The sequence below is a fragment of the Ursus arctos genome, unplaced genomic scaffold, assembly GCF_023065955.2.
Source record: "Ursus arctos isolate Adak ecotype North America unplaced genomic scaffold, UrsArc2.0 scaffold_13, whole genome shotgun sequence".
Taxonomy (NCBI): Eukaryota; Metazoa; Chordata; class Mammalia; order Carnivora; family Ursidae; genus Ursus; species Ursus arctos.
The window spans coordinates 60,774,937-60,795,703 of record NW_026622797.1 but is presented as its reverse complement, the minus strand read 5'-3'; the positions used below and the strand labels follow the sequence as shown (position 1 = coordinate 60,795,703).

The following is a 20,767-nucleotide window of genomic DNA, read 5'->3' as shown; positions in this document are numbered from 1 at the left end:
TTTAAAAGTGGATTGCAGAAAGGACTTAGGTTTTACAGAAGGAAGTGCGATCTGAAATCATTTTGTCAAAATAGGAGCAGACACTGTCATGGCTTTGCCAAGTGACAATCCAATTTTAAACAATTCAGCAGTAAAATTTCCATAATTCTCCTAGAGAGAATTCCTTAAAACCGTTTCTTAATACTAGTGGTTTTTTGCCAAGTTTCATCTCATCTTTAACTTCTCTGAGAACTTCTAAAACTAGAATATAATTATATACACACAGGCTTTGAGAGCTAATTTGAAAATAAAAACCCAAAGGAAGCAGGATTTGAAACTTAGATTTTAATTTAACAGAAAGTATTACTCATGACAAATCTTTCTAAGATAAGATGAAGTAGTCCTTTAAAAAAAAACTCCACTTTTAGAAATGTTAAATATTTATTCATTTTCTTATGGGGAGCTCTTTTCCTGGTTGTAATAACAATATGCACAAATAACCATACTTTTTTATTCTTGAATTACAACCCAAAATTCAAAGTGGTTTTTTTTCCATATACGTCAGGTACTATTGTAAAATAAGTTAATTTTAATTACAAAGGACTAGTACCAATATATAGCTAAGAAACGTATTACCATTTACCTGTAATAACAAACATGTGCTTTGATATTTTTATTATTTGAAAACTGAGTCTTCGATGAAGGCAGTTTAGCAGGACTATGGTTGTGAAAATAAATTCGAATTAAGCCATCCTTTAAACTTAAAAACCATAGTAGAATAAAATGTCAAGCAAGTAGAAATTTTTCCGTGATATATATATACATAAATATTTTCATGTAAACAAAAGCAAAGATTAAGAACAAATTAAATATCTTTGTCAGCAACTGAAATTATACAAAGAGTAAAAGATTATTTTATTTTCTTCATGCTTCCATTGAACACGACTGGCATAAGCAGAGCAACGGGAAATTCGATGATTTTTACATTCCCCTCATACTCTTCCGGAGATTATATACAGTAAAGACATCTCTCTAGAAGAAAAGAAAATATTAGAGAAACTAGACTCTTGAAAGTCATGACTGTCAAATACTAAATGACTCCTTTTGCTCTAGCGTGAGACAGCATGGCCTATGAGAATTCTGCCAGCTGAGAGAATATACAGCCCACACTGGCGAGACCCAGCACTAACACATGTGGCAGCAAACTAGGCACAACCATGTGTAGATTTTCCTCTCGATGTGGATTACCCATGCTCTAGGAGATAATGGCTTCCAACACTAACATTTTCGTGTAAAATGGACAATCTTAAAATAGGTATATTTTCAACAGGAGTGCTTCTTGAAGCACCTGCTTTAGGATCAGGGACCCAGGGACCTGCATGGGAATCAGAGCGCTCAACGAAATCAGAGCACCCCTCTGGGGAACCCGGGCCTCTGTATTGTTAACAAGCTCCCCTGGGAATACTTAAGACACAAATTCCTATTCAAGTTTGAATATCACAACTCCAGACTATTGGGGATTTCTTTTGACTTTCTCTCTTGATCGCAGATATTTCGTGATCTCTCTCATGCCTTGTACTTATTCGCCAGAAGGAAAACGAAATTACATTTCGTTCGACAGACAAATGCTGTCTGTCAGTGGCAATAATTAGTAGTGGTTTTTTTCCCCCTCAAGAAAATACAGGGGAACAGGAAAATAGGATTCTGCACCTAAATTTTTCAAAGGTACATCAGAGTACATTTTTTTTTAAAGCTTCCAAAATGTTATACATAGCAAACACACATTCAAACTGATTTGTGAACTGCCCCCTATCAACAGTCTCCAGTGTAGAGAGAACCACTGTTGGGTGGTGGTGCTAGAGTTCCCACTGAGGCCCCGAGTGCTCTTCTCTCAGGGAGCATCTCAGCAGGCACGCCGAGCTCTCGCCCTCGCCCTCGCCCAATGAGGCACTGCCCACCAGGCAGCACACAAGTACCCGAGGACCGCTCATAAGAAAGGACAAAGAAAACAAAGCTCAGTTCCAACGCCTATCACAAAAGGAGTCTCAAGACCCACGGCCAATATGGGAGATGAATACAGATCACGCTGACTTTTCTCAGAGAAAGTCTAATTTCAAACAGACTTATTAATATCCGCTTGAAATCCAGTTTATATCGAAAATGGAAAGCATGATACACTCCCAGGTGCTCCTAGGTATCTACTACAGTGTTTATGTTCCGTAAGATCCCTAACAGACAAAAACAATTTCAACCTGTGAATAATATAAATTAGAAACCAAAGAGGTAGGTGACTATCAGCAAAGGCTGATCCCAAAACAACATGCTGAGTAAGTGCTTTGAGTCCCAAAAGAGCTCTTCAACCGGAAAATGAGTTCTAATACCACCACAACTGCCTCAAGAGCACGGTTCCCCAGGTCCTTCACGATGGCATCAATCTTCCAAAGTCCTAATTACTGATACTGTGCTATGGGCTCTTCCGACATTCAGCAGACGTTCCATTTTGAGAAACAGCTAATAAGTAAACTGCAAAGAAGTAATACTGGAGACCAAAGATTGATGCTGACGTCAGCCGAGTTCTTCACAAATCTCTACTCTCACATGGAGGAAAGCACATTAGGGTTGGGCAAGATTCATTTAACCCAACTCTGTGGTTGTAAAACTGAAGAAACAGAGACTCTTTTCGCACTGGCTCACAAAGCACTAAAATGCTGAAAGATGCTATAAAAATCCAAAAAGTATTCATGTTATCTCAGCTATTTATAAAGCCCGTGATGTGGCCACAAGGCTACACTTTCTACCCTTATGACCTTCATCGGCAGCCCCATCCTGTCAGCAGTTTTATAAAGTGTGCCAGTGGCCACAGAGCAAGGGGACCAAAGGCTCTGAATGTACCTGGGGGGGGGGGGGGGGGTCGTCAGCAAGAGAAAAATAATTTGAAAGCCCAAACCTGCCCTATTAAAACTTGCTCTATGCTCAGACCAGGACTTATCTTTGCTTCTTTGTAGGAGACACACTCGCCCACACTGACAAACTCCAGCTGTGCTACAGGCAAGCCCTCAGGCAACATTCAGAAACAGCTGGACCACTGGAAACCTCTGACCCTGCAAGGACAAGACCTACATACAGCTGTATTTAACTTCTCCATTGTTATTAGTCACCTGTTTTGCAAACCAAAAAAAATCACCTTATGTCCCTTACAGCCTTGTCTAAGATTTTTAAGTTCCACTGTAAAAGGGTGGTTGTGAGAGAGTTTTTTTTTCTATTTTCCTCACTTTCTGTAATGCTTTCACATTTTTTTTTTTGGTAATAAAAAAAGTGAAGCTACTTTTAAAAGGAAGGTTTTAGTCTAAAAAAAATTAAAGGCTACAGAGTTCCTTCTTGACTATGAAATACTTAAACCTGAATGATATGTCTACGTGGCACAGAACAGCAGTCTAAGGATTCTGACAGACTTTTTTGGATTCCAGCTCTACCATTAACCTTGGGCAGGATTTGCATCTCTCTGAGACTTACTTTCTTCGTAAAAAAAGAGAAAAAGAATACCTACGTCACAGGATTGCTGTGAGGATAAAGATGCACAGGGCCTGGGAGATGGTAGGTGTCCAACAAATGGTAGGTCCTTCGCCCCACTGGATCAGTGAGAATCCTGGAGTCAAAGGAAATACCACAGCCCACACCAGCTACCCCCTCACTGCATCCCATTTAAATTTGCAAGGATGCTCTGTCTCCTCGACTTTGCTCTGAAGAATCCCTATTGTGCTTAGAAAAATGTCCACATTTTTATGTTCTCTCCTTTAAAACTGGACATGCAGATAAAACATTTTTTAAAATCTTCCTAGAAATGATAATGCAATGTTCCCTAAAGCACAACATGTCATGTATAAAAACAATTCTGAAAAACATGACTGAATTAGTTTGTACATTATTTCTTAAAGTGCACCAAAGTAAATATTAATGACCTTTAAAATGTCACTAACCCCCTTGGGTTATTTTTTTTAATAAAAGTGAATATTTATCTACTGAGATGTATGTGGTTTTGGCTCCAATGTGATGGCAAAAAGCAGCAATGTCTTCCAGAAAAAAAAAAAAATGATAAACTCAATTAAGCATACCTTAGCAGCATACAGAACACCTACAATTCAATGTAACTGCAGGCTCCATAAAGCACAATCTTGATTCCTGCTTCAAAAACAAAATCAATCAAAGAAACAAAACACCATCTCCCCACCCTAAATCAAGGATTTCTCTTGAACCCTGGAGGTAACATTTGTATCACTTCCCTATTGCGTATCCTTTGTAACAGAATTATAACTAATCACCATTCTTTCTTTACACTGCACACACACACCCTTACGCACAAACCCTATATAAACCAGTAAGGTATACTTGGAGAACCCATGTGAAAGAAAATTCAAAGTCAGATAAAGAGCAACCATCACCCCAAATGTCAAGCAGTGCCAATATTCACACCACTGTCCGGTGTTCCCCACACACATAGACAGCACTGGGACGTATCCGCCGCCTTGTGTGACCAGGAAGACGTGGCAAGAACTTGAAGGACTTGGGCATCATGTCCAGGCAGGCGTCATGAAATTTCTTAATCCTCCAGTAGTAAATCAGTGGGTTCAATGCAGACTTGAGGTAGCAGAGCCAGAGTAGCCAGGTGCTAATCTCAAAAAAGTTGTGCTTATAGTAAAAGTGCTTATTAAATGTTGCCACAAGGCTGTAAGTGGTGAATGGGGCCCAGCAGACGATGAAGACAGCAAAGAGAATCAAAATGGTGGTGAAGGCACGCGTTTTAAAGCCCATGTCAATGCTCATCTGGAAAGGTCTCTGTAGACTCATGAGACCCAGCTTGCTGGCCTGGCTGAGGCATATACCCTCGGGGTAGCTGTGGATCCTCAAGGCATTGTGCCGAAGGGTGTTGAGTACGCCCATAAACGAATACAGTATCACCAGGAAGGGTATGAAGAAAGAAACTAGAGATATCAAAATCACATAAGCTTGGTAGCCCGGATTGGTTGTATACCCAAACACACACTGGGGGGCTCGGGAAGGGATCTGCAGGTCAGGGTTTCCTACAGCCAAAGGAAAAGCTATACAGAAGGAAGCCGCCCAAGAAACTGCAATTAGAATCTTAGCCCTATACGGATTTAGCTTATCCTGCCTCTGGACTATAATAAGGAACCTATCGATGCTAATGATGAGCAGGATGGCTACTCCCTCTATCACGAACAACCAGAAAAACATAGCAGACACCCTACAGAAGAATTTCCCAAAAATCCATCTCGTAGTAAGAATAGTTACCAAGGCGAAGGGCATGTTCAGCACTGCAAGCAACATGTCTGCAAATGCCAGGCTGGCAAGGAGGATGTTAATTGCAGAGCGCATGGCAGCTTTCTGGTAAACCATCAGGCAAACGACCAAGTTCCCAAGAAAAGACACAAACAGAATAAATATCATTATAGCAGAGAGGATGATCTGGAGAGGCAAGTTTAGGCTCTTAACAACTGCTGGTGTTGGGGGTACAGCTGTGTTATTCACTGTCAAGGAACTCATTCCAGTGGGAGCCATCGCTTCCAGGCTGTATCTGAGCAGTGGGCCAATGCCAGGATGTTGGAACGGTGGAGGGACCGTAATGTTCATGTAAGCGTTTTCATAGACCACAAATGTTGTGTTGGTTGCCCCAGTATGGGACGCAGTCAACACTGCAGAAAAGACCATGGTGTCAGCAGGATGGAAGGCGCTGGCAGAGATGTGGGTGTTCTTCAAGCATTTCAACACAAAGCAGCAGTATCATGTTTCATTGATGCGCTTGGAAACACCTTCTGGAAAACGGACAAAGAGCTCCATCTTCCACTGGAGTCCTTTTGCCTGAAAACAAGCCCAAAACACAAAAAGCCAATGAGAAATGGGCTTTGCAAGTAACATTTGACGTCTTATCTTTCATCATGAAAGATCAGTTTTTTGAAAAATACTTAAGTCTCTTGCCTAGTCAGCACTAAAATCTGTTGTTCTGTTTTATATTTGTCAACCATGATGGAATTTTCATGACATTTTTATATAAAGTGAAAATGAAGAGAATCAAAATGTATTATTGTCTCAAAGGCAAAGTTATAACCTTCCTGTTAATTTTTCTTTTAAATTTCCAATAGCAGCATCGCCTTTCCATAGTCACTATTGATACAGATTTTAGTATCTGGTTCTCCTGAAAGTACTAATATTTTTCTTAATAATTCTTTGGTACAGGTTCTTATTCCATTTTTATATTAACACAAAACTATTTGGCAAAAACCACCAAACTCAGTTTCCTATTGATTGCATTATTATCACACACTTTTGTTCTAACATCCATATAAGTAGATACTAAGTTATTTTCTATGAAGGTCTGAAACAAGTTTCTGGCTTCCTATTTTTTTGTGTGTTTCTTCTCAGAAATCCCAACACCAACCATACTGGAGAAGTTATTCAAGAGGAGGAAAAAAAATATATGTAAAAAGTCTTGGTCATATTTTCAAGAGTTTTCTTTTTCTAAAGCTCTGTTTGCTTCTCATATTCTGTCTTCTTTCCCATGCCCAACCATTTCCATTCTTTAATTTCTGATTTTTATATTTTATCTTCTCAATTTCTTCTCCCTAAAGCCAACCTGATTGTGTGTTAGCAACTTGATAAAAGATGTCAAACAAATAACAAAGATGAGGATTCTAAAGTAGATGACCAGAAAAACATTCAGGTGTGGAGAATCCATTACAGAAAACTTTTAAAAATATTTGTTTATCTTTTTTTTAAGACTTTATTTTTAAATAATCTCTATACCCAATGTGGGGCTCAAACTCACAACCCTGTGATCATGCATGCTCTACCAGCTGACCCAGCCAGGTACCCTAAAGATATTTGGTTATCTTGCTCCAGAAGTTTATCACCTTTCTCTTATTCTTACCCTCAACTTCTTATCAATTTCTGCAACCCTAGAATTTTCCACAAGGGACTTTCTTAATCTACTATCTTACTAACCCACTTTTGTGCATGGGCTCGTCCTTCTTTACTGGGGAGGTAATCTCTTTAATTAGACCTCTCTTTGGATTTATGAGTAGATTCCTTTAATAAATCTCAAAGATTGGAAAAAAAATAAATGCATGGAAGTTTAAAACAACACTGTAATTTGCTCTTTATTTGAACTTAGAATTAAGTCATCAATTTTAGGGGAAAATGCAAAAAGTTCACTTATTCATTTCTTGGGGTATACAGGGTGGAGGCATCCCATCTTCAAGACCCAAGATCTAGCACTCTAGCCAAATCACAGGCTCTCTGCCACACTGTATCTCTCTACAATCCCCTCTTCGTTGTCCAGGGCTGCCTTTATGAATGAGAAGAATACTAATCTATTTGTTCAAAATATTAATTTTAATATTTACTCTCATTTTTATAGCTTAAGTTCTTTGTTCCTATTAGATTTTATCCATCTTCACATGTTCACTTTGAAATGCAAAATATACTTAAACAAGGTCACATTAATCCACTAATTCTCAAACTTCATTAACCACAAAGGTCCAATGGGTAAGGGGGCAGTTGTAGCTGGAAAGCTTTACAACATCATCACCATAAGTCTCTTCAAAATTACTTAAATATAAAAAATAAATAAACGAAATTACCTAAATATACATACAAATAAGAATAGACTGTGCCTGCTATGTCAATCAGTTTCAATACAAGTCTATCCCTAAAGAAAAATTATAAATAGGCAAATGTGTATCTTAAGCCTAACATAATAGCTGTAATTGTGCTCAACCAAGTAAAACAACCATACCTCCATCCTGAAGTAGTACACGCTTTATAAGTTATTTTTTCTCATGGAGGTATAACTTATATGTAACTTTATTTAGTTTCACTTGTACAACATATTTGATATTTGTATATGCTGAGAAATGATCACCACAATAAGTCTAGTTCACATCCATCACCAAACAGTTACAAAGAAATTTTTTTCTTGTGATGAGAATTTCTAAGATCTACTCCCTTAGCAACTTTCATACATGTAATAAAGTATTATTAACCATAGTCACCATGCTCTACATTATATCCCATGACTTACTGGAAGTTTGTACTTTTTGACCCCCTTCACTCATTTCACCCACTTATACCCCCTGCCTCTGGCAACCACCAATCTCTTGTTCTCTTGTATCTATGAGCTTGGGTTTTTCTTATTTTTTGGTTGTTTGTTTTAGATTCCACATACAAGACAGATCATACAGCATTTGTCTTTATCTGACTTGTTTCATTTAGTATAATGCCCTCAAGGTCCATCCATGTTGTTGTAAATGGCAAGATTGCATTCTTTTTATGAATATTCCATTGTATATCTATATACACAATTTCTTTATCCATTCATGCATCAATGGACACTTGTTTCCATATCTTGGCTATTGTAAATAATGCTGCAGTGAACATGCGGATGCCTAGATCTTTCTGAGTTAGTGTTTTTGTCTTCTTCGGTAAATACCCAAGAGTGGAACTGCTGAATATATGGCAGTTCTATTTTTAATTTTGTGAAGAATTTCCATGCTATTTCTATCGTGGCTGCACCAACTTAGATTTCCACCAACAACACATGACGGTTCCTTTTTCTCCACATCCTTACCTATACTTATTTCTTGTCTTTTTGATAACAGCCATTCTAACAGGTGTGAGGTGATATCTCACCAGTTTTGATTCGCATTTCCCTGATGATAGGTGATGTTGAGAATCTTTTCATTTACCTGTAGGCCATCTGTATGTCTTCTTTGGGAAAATGTCTATTCAGATCTTCTGCCTGCTTTTTATTAGGATTGTTTGTTTTTTTGCTATTGAATTGTATAAGTTCTTTATAAATTTTGGATATTAACTCCTTATCAGATACATGATTTGTAAATATTTTCTCCCATTCAGTAGAGAGAATTTTCATTTTGTTGATGGCCACACTTTGAAACACTTGGTTTCCTCGACCATATTGAGGAACAAAAACAAAACCACAATTTAAAAGATGCTTTTTAGGTTGTTATATAAACATATATAGTCATAATATTTTTCTGTCATCAAAGCCCCCCATTACTAAAAACTTCTAACTTAATTCATTCCATTATTCATTCATTAAATATTTATTTAAGTACCTAGTATGTGCCAGACACTAGAGAGACAGCAATGAAAAAATGGTTCGGACTTCTGGTTAAAAAGGGCAGACCGGGGCCGCCTGAGTGGCTCAGTCATTAAGCATCTGCCTTCGGCTCAGGGTGTGATCCTGGCATTCTGGGTTCGAGCCCCACATCAGGCTCCTCCGCTGGAAGCCTGTTTCTTCCTTTCCCACTCCCCCTGCTTGTGTTCCCTCTCTCTCTGGCTGTCTCTATCTCTGTCAAATAAATAAATAAAATCTTTAAAAGGGGGGGGGGGGACAGACTGACCACAGACCCTGCATCTCTAAATCATACTGAAATGACAGTAAAGGGATTTTTTTAAACAAAATGTACAGTCCCAAAGGGCAAAAGGTATGAATGAAAAACACATCAACAGATAAGGAATTTTTTAAAGTGTCGTCAGACAAAAAGCAGATGGAGTAGCTGACTGCACAGAACAGAACAGAAAACTCATTATCCTCACTATTTCCAGGGAAATACGCTTAGAAGCAGCGGACACACCCTGTAGGGCAGCTCTGGATTGGAAGGTACCAGTTCCCAAAGAAAGTGTAGGTGGCACTAAAAACTGTTAAACTGACTGAAAATCTATCTCCAGAGCCACGAGAACTCCACTCCATGCCCAGGTCTCCCCTCCTCTGAGCAACCACATGAAAGCACACTCTCCCATTCCAGCAGCCCAAGTCTGTGGCACAACTGAGTCCAATGACCATAAACTTGAGACTGAGTGCAGGGCTGAAACAGGGAGATTGACTGAATGTCTGCACATTCCACAGGAGAACCTAGACACCTTCTCTACCCAGTTCCCAAAGTGCCAGCAGCCTGACACATGCTATCCATGCAGGGCTAAAATGTTTGTGTATTCCAGTAACTAAAAAGCCTTAGAGGAAAAATTTCTAGATTCTAACACTGGATAGTACCCAGGAAAAATGCCAGCTTGGTGCCCAGTCACCTTGTATACTGAAGCCCATCCACTCTCAAGCCCAACCTATACACATAGAGCTTCTAAATCAGCTTTCCGGTGCCTATTAAATATAAATGGTCAATTTCTCTAATATATAAAGAATCTACAAAGGAATTAAGCAAAGGCAATTTTGTAATTAAACATTAAGGAAAAGAACCAGAATTTATAATATCAAGGAACACAGCATGCGTGGACTTAATAATGCCTTTGCCCTGGTATCTACACAGCGTTCCTCATTCATTATACTCCTAGCTCACCACAATGTAAATGTAAATATTCTCTGGCCTTCTTCCTCTTCTTACTGGGAGGCATAATAACCAAAGCAGTGCTTTGAATGCTCACAGTAACCATGTAAAAAGATTCTTTCCTCTAGGACTTCCATCAAATACTATTGTGACCTGAAGTTTCTTCTGAATTTTATATTAGACTAAATAAAAGTTTTATAGTCAAAATTTGCATTTCCAAAAAATAAAATAAAATTTGCATTTCCAAAGGAAATGAGGCAGTAGCAACATGAGAACTAGAAAATTAGTGTAGTTCGATAATATTGCATGACCATCCTAATGTTAAATCTAATCTAAACTAGTCTTTTTTTGCCATTTGGTGGAAAATCTTACCACATTTTCCAAATAAGAAAAACTTAGAATTCTGGGCGAACGTGTGCATGTATGGATATACACATACCGCATAAGTATGTGCACAGGTAAAACTCACTTACGGAAGAAGTAATTGGATTTATGATTCTTTCCCTTTTCTTAAGGCATCTCCAGGAACAAACACAGAAACTGGGGTAATTAGGTTAATGATATGAGTAAAGTGTTTTATGTTTGGACTGTGCCAGAATGTCACAATTACTGCGGTGTCAGTGGCTAGAATGGGCAGTGGAGGTTGTAATATACTCTCGTCTTAACCTGCTACTCTGGTGCTTTAGAGACTTGTTTTATTCTCTGCAAAGATTATATTCGCCTCGAAGGCACAGACTGCTTTTATTAATCTCATAGTTCCCTTTGACTGCTATGCTTTACACACAGCCCAATACACATTTGGAAAATTAATGTGCACTATGTGTTGTGAGATCAGGGAATTTCTTCTTTACTCATTTTAATATTTATTTATATGATATATGCACATAATTTTTTTAAATAATCAAATGATTTTTTTAGGGGGCGCCTGGGTGGCTCAGTCGTTAAGCGTCTGCCTTCGGCTCAGGGCGTGATCCCGGCGTTCTGGGATCGAGCCCCACATCAGGCTCCTCTGCTGGGAGCCTGCTTCTTCCTCTCCCACTCCCCCTGTTTGTGTTCCCTCTCTTGCTGGCTGTCTCTATCTCCGTCAAATAAATAAATAAATAAATAAATAAATAAATAAATAAATAAAATCTTTAAAAAAATAATAATCAAATTATTTTTTTAAAGATTTATTTATTTGAGAGAGAGGCATGCACACGCAAGCGGGGGGGTGGGGAGCGCAGACGGAGAGGGGGAGAGAGACTCTCCAGCAGACTCCCCGCTGAGCATGGAGCCCAAATCCGAACTCAATCTCATGACCCTGAGATCATGACCTGAGCCAAAACCAAGAGTTGGACGCTTAACCAACTGAGCCACCCAGGCACCCCTAAAATAATCAAACGATTTTTTAAGTAATAGTCGAACCCTGTATCACCCTTCAACAATCCATTACCATTTTTTGAGGTAGCCATTTTTAATTATTTTAAAGGTCTTTCAAGTACTTATTCTTTATATATCTAAATAATATGAAGCTATTGCTACTTTTTGATTGTCAATATTATATATTAAATCTTGACTTCCTATTAGGATAGATGAGAGTTTAGATGTCACAGCACCTCCAACTTATCTCTCCTCCCTTCATACTACCAAAATCTTATTTGAAAATTGGAATTACAATGGACATTAATGTTGACATTTGCTGATAAGCCAAGAGAATATTTTCCTATCATGTATAAATTTTGGATTTCCTAGAATTAATAATTTACTTATTCTTATTTTCAATTTTTTTTTAAAGATTTTATTTATTTATGTGACAGACAGCCAGCGAGAGAGGGAACACAGCAGGGGGAGTGGGAGAGGAAGAAGCCAGCTCATAGCGGAGGAGCCCGATGTGGGACTCGATCCCGGTACGCCGGGATCACGCCCTGAGCCGAAGGCAGATGCTTTAAGGACTGCGCTACCCAGGCGCCCCCTCTTATTTTCAATTTTTAAAAATAACCATCAATTATTTTTTTACCTGCTCTACGAGACAGATTTTATACTTACAAGTGTTTTATTTTGGAAGGTCAAATTTATCAACTGCATTTTTATCTTAGAGTCATAGCTTTTGTCCTCCTAACCCTCCCTGGAGCAGTTACTTTCTGGGTCTGCTACACAGAAGGCAGCCTGAGACATCCCTTTACTACCATCCTAGAAATCCGCCTTTCTGCCTCTGGCTCTTGGCTTCCACATTTCCTTAGGCTCTCTGTCTTCCACTTCACTGCTTCCTTTGTTTACTTCCTTCTTTCCCAAGAACTGTTTGTCCAATTGCTTTCAAAGGAAGAATATAAGGGAGGTAACTTTTGAGTCCCTGTATGTTTGAATTAAGTCATTATTCTGTCCCTTAATTGTCTTGGTTTAGAATTATCCAAGGAGGGGCGCCTGCGTGGCACAGCGGTTAAGCGTCTGACTTCGGCTCAGGGCATGATCCCGGCGTTATGGGATCGAGCCCCACATCAGGCTCCTCCGCCAGGAGCCTGCTTCTTCCTCTCCCACTCCCCCTGCTTGTGTTCCCTCTCTCGCGGGCTGTCTCTATCTCTGTCAAATAAATAAATAAAATCTTAAAAAAAAGAAAAAAGAATTATCCAAGGAAAATAATTTTCTCTGAGAATTCTGAAGGTGCTCTACATCAGCGGTTCTCTAAGGTGAGGCTTCATTAGAACCAACTGGAGTATCTGTGTAAGCCACAGACTGTGGAATCCCACCCCCTGAGTCACTAGTTCTATAACCTGGGGCCGGTCCCAGAATTTGCATTTCCAGAGGAAGGAAAAAAGTAAATGGAGAACTTTAAATTCCAGACTCATGGATTCGTGAAAAACCGAAAAGCTTCATTTACCACTATGAAAAAACTTCTACCTGTTACAACCCCAGAGATGAGGTTTTTGAAAACTAAACCAAAATCCAATCCTGTGGGTGTCTGATCATGGGGACTCTAAGAGAGAAATAATTAGAAGCTTACCAAGTCCTACTTGATATTTATAAGCATCAAGTCTATAAAACAGAAAGTAGCAGCCCCTCGTCAATTCCCCAACTTGAGCCAGTACACAGACCTAGAGTCCCTTGAGTAAAAGGAAGCCATGTGCCGTTGTGGAAGGACCTTGCTACACAGCCAAAAATCTGTACTATAAATCTTCCTCCCAGTCTTCCTCAAAAAACCTGCAGCACATTCCCAGAGTGCCTACACACTGGGGAAGAGGAAATAATCAGAATTTTGTAGGATTGTCCAATATGGCTCTGAACTGGCACTCTTTCCTGAAGACCCAAAATGGTACCATGTTGCACCATTCAGAGTAGAGGCTTATGGAAATCATATGACTAATGGAGTTTGGGCTCAGTTCCAACTCTCACTTATCCTACAACTCATGCCCTCATTATTTTCTGAAATATGGAGTTGGAACAGACATAGCAATGGGAAGAGTCCCTCACTGGTTCCTTGATGTGTAAGGGCTACAACGGTTTAAAAAAAAAAAAAAAAAAAAAGTCAAGTGCAAACGCCTAGTACTGTCTCTACCTATGAAGATAGTCAAACAAAAAAACTCCCTTTCTGCAGAAATTGCAGAAATTAGGATCACCATCAAGGACTTGAAGGATGAAGGTGATCATTCCAGCACATCCACATTCAACTTGCCTATCTGGCCTTATAGAAAACAGATGGATTTTGTAGAGAGCAGATGCTGTACCAGATGTGACTTCATTGCTGGAGTAAATCAACACATTCCCCGGCATCTGGCACATAGCTATTGATCTGGCAAACTGTTGTGGTTTTTTTTCTCTATATGTGTTAGCAGAGAACACCTGAGCAGTTTGCCTCCAGCTGGCACCCTACTGGCCTATCCCAGAGCTATCGACTCTCCAGCACACTGTCATGATCTAGTCCACAGGGACCCCACTTGTCTCCCCATTCCACAGAATGCCATGCTTTCCATTACATGCTGAGTGAAGAATAAACAGTACCTACTCTACAAACCTTGGTGAGATACATATGTGCTTGAGGGTGGGGAAAGAGTCCTACAAAACTTCAAAGGCCCGCCATATTTGTACATTTTCTAGGAGTCTCGTACTATGTCAAAATAGCTCTTCCAAGGTGATAGCTGGCTCTCCCTATCACTAAAAAATAAGCCCACCTCTTAGTAGGCTTTTTCAAATTTTGAAGGCATCATATACCTTTATGAGTATGTTATTCTAACCCATTTACCAAGTAGCTTGAAAACCTGCCAGGTTTGAGTGGGACATTTGAAGTTTGAGTACGCAGCCATGGCAGCCGCTCTGCCACTTGGGCTAGACAACCCAGACTCACTGGTGTTTTAAGTCTCTGTGTCAGATAGGGATTCTGTATGGCATCTGACAGGCCTGCAATAGGTGAATCACAACACAGACCTTAGGATTTTAGAACAAAGTTATGCAACAAGAGCAGTCCACATGAATTTGGTGTTGACTGACCTTCTGAAGCCATGAAGCTGGGTGTGCACAGAGCACTTCAACCTCAAGCAGAAGAAGTATATATGAAATCACACCTGCCCGATCCCAAGGGCACAGCTAGGTAACATAAGCAAGTGACTCAGATTCCCGCAACTCCTATTCTTGCTGCACTGATCCTCTCTTCAAACTTCATCTGTGGTATTGTTAAAAAGAATATATTCTTGGGGCGCCTGGGTGGCTCATTCGTTAAGCGTCTGCCTTTGGCTCAGGTCATGATCCCAGGGTCCCGGGATCAAGCCCCACATCGGGCTCCCTGCTCAGTGGGGAGCCTGCCTCTCCCTCTCCCTCTGACTGCTGCTCCCCCTGCTTGGGCTCTCTCTCTCTCTGTCAAATAAATAAATAAAATCTTTTTTAAAAAAAGAGAGAGACTAAATTCTTTTCTCCTGAGTTTTGTCAGGAAGTATAATGTCAAAGAATGTCTTAAGCTTTTTGAATATAAATCAGCTTTTTAAAATGTCACAGCAACTCTATGAGACTACTACCACTAAAATTCTTATTTTAAGGATGAGGAAACTAAACAATTACATGCCAACAAATTAGATAACTTAGAAGAAAAGGATAAATTCCTTAGAAACGTACAACTTATGAAGACTGAATCATAAAGTAACAGACCAATAATGAGAGAGGAGATTCAATCAGTAATCAAAAACCTCCCAAAAAATAGAAGCCCAGGACTTTTTAGCCCAGGACTATGACTTCACTGGGAAATTCTACCAAACAGTTAAAGAATTAACACCAATCCTTCTCAAACTCTGCCCAAAAACCAAAGAGAAAGGAACACTTCCAAACTCATTTACAAGGCTAGCATTAACCCTGATATCCAAGCCAAAAAAGGCAGTAATTTTCTTTTCTTATAGTATCCACTCTACAGGGTGGTTTTGGAGAATTAAATAAACTAGATAGAAGTGGATTATAAAATAATAATCACAAACATTAAGTTAATCTGTAATAGTGATACCAGAGATAATTCATCATACACTGAGTGAAAAAAATCAACTTGCAGAATGACATACAACATAGTCCCACTACGAGAGATGTACACAGATGTGTATATGTCTGTACACTATACATATGTGTATGTGTACTTGTACGTACACATGTACAGACATGTAAACAGACAAAGGAAGAGACACCAAACTTACAAAAAGGATTTCCTCTCTAGTGTTAAAATAAAAGGGCAAAATATATTTCCTTATTTACTTCTGGTTTTTGTAGAGGTTTTTTTTTTCCACATTAAATCAACACTGATCTTTATTAGTGTGTCACCTGTTTCCCGTATAAAAGTCCTTGAGCATGCAGGCTAAAGCCTATCTTTTTTAAAACCTACCAGCCCCAAAACAAAGCTGTGCACTCCAGTGATGCTTAAAATGCAATAACCAGGCGCCCAGGTGGCTCGGTTGGTTAAGCATCTGCCTTCAGCTCAGGGTCCTGGATTGAGCCCCACATCGGGTTCCCTGCTCAGTGGAGAGCCTGCTTCTCCCTCTCCCTCTGCCCCTCGCCCCACTTGTGTGCGCTCTCTCTCAAATAAATAAATAAATAACCTTTAAAATGCAATAACCATTTATAGCACACTCCACCCATGGAGAAGAAGGTGAGCGTTCAACTATCCAACTGTGGGCTGTATCAACAAATGGGCCCAGCACAGGATCGGGCTCAAGCTTCTCATGGTTCCCATCAAAGACCTCTGACCACTCCCAGTCCCAGCATACTGTACCCACTCTAAAGACTGGCTTTGAGTCCACTGAGCTCAGGCTACTGGGAAGAGTCGAAGAGCACCAATTTGAAATAACTACTACTCTAGAACTCTTCTGTTCCGTAACGGGTGAAGTAAACATATAATTGGCTACTGGGAAAGACCAGGAGAGGACTCATGGAATAACCCAAGTGTTCTAGCAAATTCATAAATGACAGAGCAGAATAAAAACAGGTGAGAACTGGAAATATTGGCCTTACTCAGACTGTCCGCTTGTGTCTTGAATGAAGTATAAATCTAAAAGAAAGGAAAAAAACTTAAGAGAAAGGAATGTTCTAGACTTGACTTACTGAGCATCTCTCTCCCATTCTGGACCAGGGGCTGTGCTAGAGAAAAGGTCTCACACGACTGGACTTTTCTGATACTTGCCACACTCTTAGCCAAAAAAAAAAAAAGAATTCCACTTGGCCCCAAAGCCTTCCACTCTTCACCCCCACCTTTCCTCTCATTCGGGAAAATAATTAAATGGAAAACAGAGAGGAAAGAAATGATATATCACCCATAAATCCATATTCTTTGCCTTTATTAGACTCTGACTACACATCTAGAGATTCCCATTAGAAAAGAAGAATGGTAAACAGAGAACACACCAGGATGGAAGCAAATATGCTGAGTATACTCCTGAGTTCTGGTATGAAGCAGGTGGAACCAGAAATAAAGAACCAGGCAGTTGACCTCAGAGGTAGCCCAAATAACAACTTTATTTCATTAAAAAACAAAAGGAGCAGTCGCTTTCATTGGGCAACCTGCTTTACAACTAAAAAGAATAGTCCAGAGATAAATTTATACCACTATAAAAATGTCTACATTTTTTTTTTGGCTGGATTCTGTTATTCTGTTATTTTTATCTGTACTTTATCTGTAGGTATAGTAAAAGGAAGCTCTGAACAAACTAACCAGAAGAAAATATGCCAACAATCAAATGGAGTGGATGGGGTACAGGAGAGCTTATTTGAAGTTATTTTTATAAAGAAAAAAATCAACACTGAATCAAAATTTCACTTATTTTCAAAGTATATCTAACTTAAAACCTATATGCAATAAAGCTAAAGGGAAAAAAATGCTGTGTGCACATTTTAAATATGAACTATAAGCAGTGTTCTATTTCTAACAGTGTTCCATTCCCAATAGATTTCTAATTCCAACCAGAATATTCACTACAAAAAAGAACTTTTCTCACTAATGTTCAAAGGAACATTTAGTTCTTCCATGGACATTTAAAAAATTAGATTAATAAGCATGAGAATTTATTTGCATTCATGTTACTTTTCCCCACAAATACTGAGAAATTAAACTAAATGTCAGCAAGGGTCTGTTTCAGAGGAAAATATTCTAAGTGATTTCTGATGACAATTAAAACTGAAATTCAACCAGCAAGAAAGGTCAACATTTAATAAAAAAAGTAAATTAATTATAATTACAAACTAGGAAAATATACTTTTTTAAGTGGTTAACAGAAGATTAACCTTCTGGAACTTTTCTAGAAATACACAAAGAAAAAAAAATGATGAGCCCCATGGGTGACAGGTTTTGTTCATATTCCTTTTGTCTCTTATTTCTAATTCTTATTCCTTGGCTCACATTCATTAGGTCATTGTTCTACTGCAAATCTTTACCTGCCTTGAAACTATTACTGGGGAAAACGCAGGCCAATTTAATTTCACCAGCCTTTTTGGATAGTTTACAGATACAGCACTTACCTACTACTGATGTTTCTCACCATGGTGGTTTGACTGTAAATTCCACATTTGGAAGGAAATACCAGGGCTTATTAAACAGTGAACCTGGAATCTTAAATCATAGTGCCTAGATCTATAACTGCTTCGTTAAAACTTGAATATCTCCTCTTCTCACCTATAAACTATCTGCATAGGGCAAGGGTAAAAATAAATTTTGTTTCATCAGGGAGTATACAGGCATTCAGACTGAAATCACATGCTAATTAAAAGCAATATAATTTTGTCCGATTTTGAAAAACACAGGTTTTAAAGAAAGGTTTAAAAGCTTGGTTCTTTTTTTCTGTGCCATTAGCAATCTCCTCCTTGCCCACTGCCATGACCCCTGATGCAGGTACCTGCCAAGTGTGTTTCCACACCCCAAACCTGACCTCTGAATTCCAGCCTCATGTACCCAACTGCTCCTTTAACATCACCACCTGGACATCTCAAAGTCACGACAAACTCTGCACGTCCAATTAGATATAGGGGGATAGTCCCTCCCCACTCTAAGCTACCCCACACCACAGTTCCCATGCTCAGTGACAAATGCCACCCATCTGGCACGCCAGAAACGGGTCTCCTTGACATCTGCCTCTCTCAGCTATAACCCAGTCCTTTCCCCAAGAATGATCAATTTTGACTCCTAAATATTATTCCTATCAAGACACTTTTCTCCTCCTCCTCTGCCATCACCATCCCGGTCCAAACTACCAACCACTCTCATGAGGCAGAACTTTTTGCCCGGGTTATTCGCAACTGGATTCCCAACACCTACGGCTGTGCTACCACATGCTAGTGTTCAGTAAACACTTGCCAAATGAACAAACAACTCCTGCAACCACCCGTCCTCATTCCCCATTCACTTTGTGAATCCTGACTCTTCCACTACTATAGAAGGCTTCTCTGGCCCCCTGACTGAGCTACCCACCACCCCCATCCTGCTGTCTCATTTCAACATGTACTGCTCTCTGATAACGCTGAGTCAGCCGTCATTTTACAGGGATCCGTGGCACCCTTTGACTCCTGCCTGTGCCCAAGCCTGCCATGCCCCTGCCCCAACTGGAGAGAAAATTCCATGAAAGCAGAAATGGGACATTTTTTGGTCAGCACTATATCCTTAAACTCAGTTAAGAGCTTCCCATATAGTACACATTCAAAAAAAAGCTTAAAAAATTAACTTAAAAAATTCTGACATCATATTCATAAAGCAATATTTCCTTTTATGCCCTGTTTATGACATCCTTTAAAAAAAAAGATTTTATTTATTTGTCAGAGAGAGAGAGAAAGCACACAAGCTGGGGGAGTAGCAGAGGCACAGGGAGCAGCAGCTCCCCACTGAGCAGGGAGCCTGATACGGGACTAGATCCCAGGACCCTGGGATCATGACCTGAGCAGAAGGCAGACACTTAACGACTGAGCCACCCAGGTTACCTGTTTATGACATCCTTAGAAAGAAGAGTCTATTCTAAAGCATTGCCTTTAGCGTTCTTTACTGAAACATTTGGTGTATCTTGTCTGTTTTGGAAGCAAGCTACAGAGATGAGCACAGGAATACAAAGGGAACAGACAAATCAAGCACCTTCTGGGATCTGACCCTTAGGAAAGTCTTTCTGTCTTCTAGGTAGTGAGTCCGAGAGTTGCTATAGTCTGAATGTGTGTGTCCCTCCCCTCAAAAATTCAAATGGTGAAAACCTAATGGTCCAAGATGATAGTACTAGGAGATGGGGCCTCTGGGAAATGATTGGATCATGATGGTGGAGCCCTCACGAATGGGATTTATGCCCTTATAAAAGGGGCCCAACGAAGCTCCTTTGCCATGAGAGGATACACTGAGAAGTCAGCGATCTGCAGCCTGGAAGAGGGCCCCCAATCCGACCATGCTGACATCCTGCTCTTGGACTTCGAGCCTCCAGGACTGTGAGAAAGAAGCCACCCAGTAAGTGGTATTTTGTTACAGCAGCCCAAACAGACTAAGCAAAAATAGAAGAACACAATTATATTAAACCCACAGTCTAGAAATTATGTGAATGGAGGTATTGGGCTCATAAACTAGAAGAATACGAATCTAAGATTAAAATCCGAGCAGTACTAAAAATAAAACAGTGTAGTAAAATCAGAGCATCATAAAACTCTCAGACTACAAATGGGCAGCTAGGGAAAGAGAATAGGGTTGAGGGTAGTTGGGAAAGTGCTTGCACTCTGCCGGCATGCCTCTCTATTTTCACTCCACCCCTGCCACCTGTACCTCCATAAATCCCTTGGACCTCAGCTATTTGCCCAAATCTGACTCTGTAGAGGTTCCAGAGGTAACAGCTCTTCCAACCACTCCTCGACTCATACTACTCACCACGTTATGGGGCATGGGAACTGCTTCCCACGGGCTGCCCAGAGTAACCCCTTAGCCCCAGTCCAAGGGTGAAGGTAAAACAATACCTCCATGCCTGAGA

The 20,767-nt window shown here is 39.8% G+C and overlaps 1 protein-coding gene across 2 annotated transcripts in view; it reads right to left on the bottom strand.

The window, feature by feature from the left end:
- Window positions 1-309: 309 nt before the first annotated feature.
- GPR63 (G protein-coupled receptor 63) overlaps window positions 310-20,767 on the bottom strand; it is a 51,807-nt gene continuing 31,349 nt past the window's right edge. For both annotated transcript variants that reach the window (XM_057311177.1, XM_026511777.4), the window contains one exon: window positions 310-5,853. In XM_057311177.1, the coding sequence (XP_057167160.1) occupies window positions 4,444-5,703 (1,260 nt within the window). In that variant the 5' untranslated portion in view covers window positions 5,704-5,853 and the 3' untranslated portion in view covers window positions 310-4,443. The remainder of the gene's footprint in view (window positions 5,854-20,767) is intronic.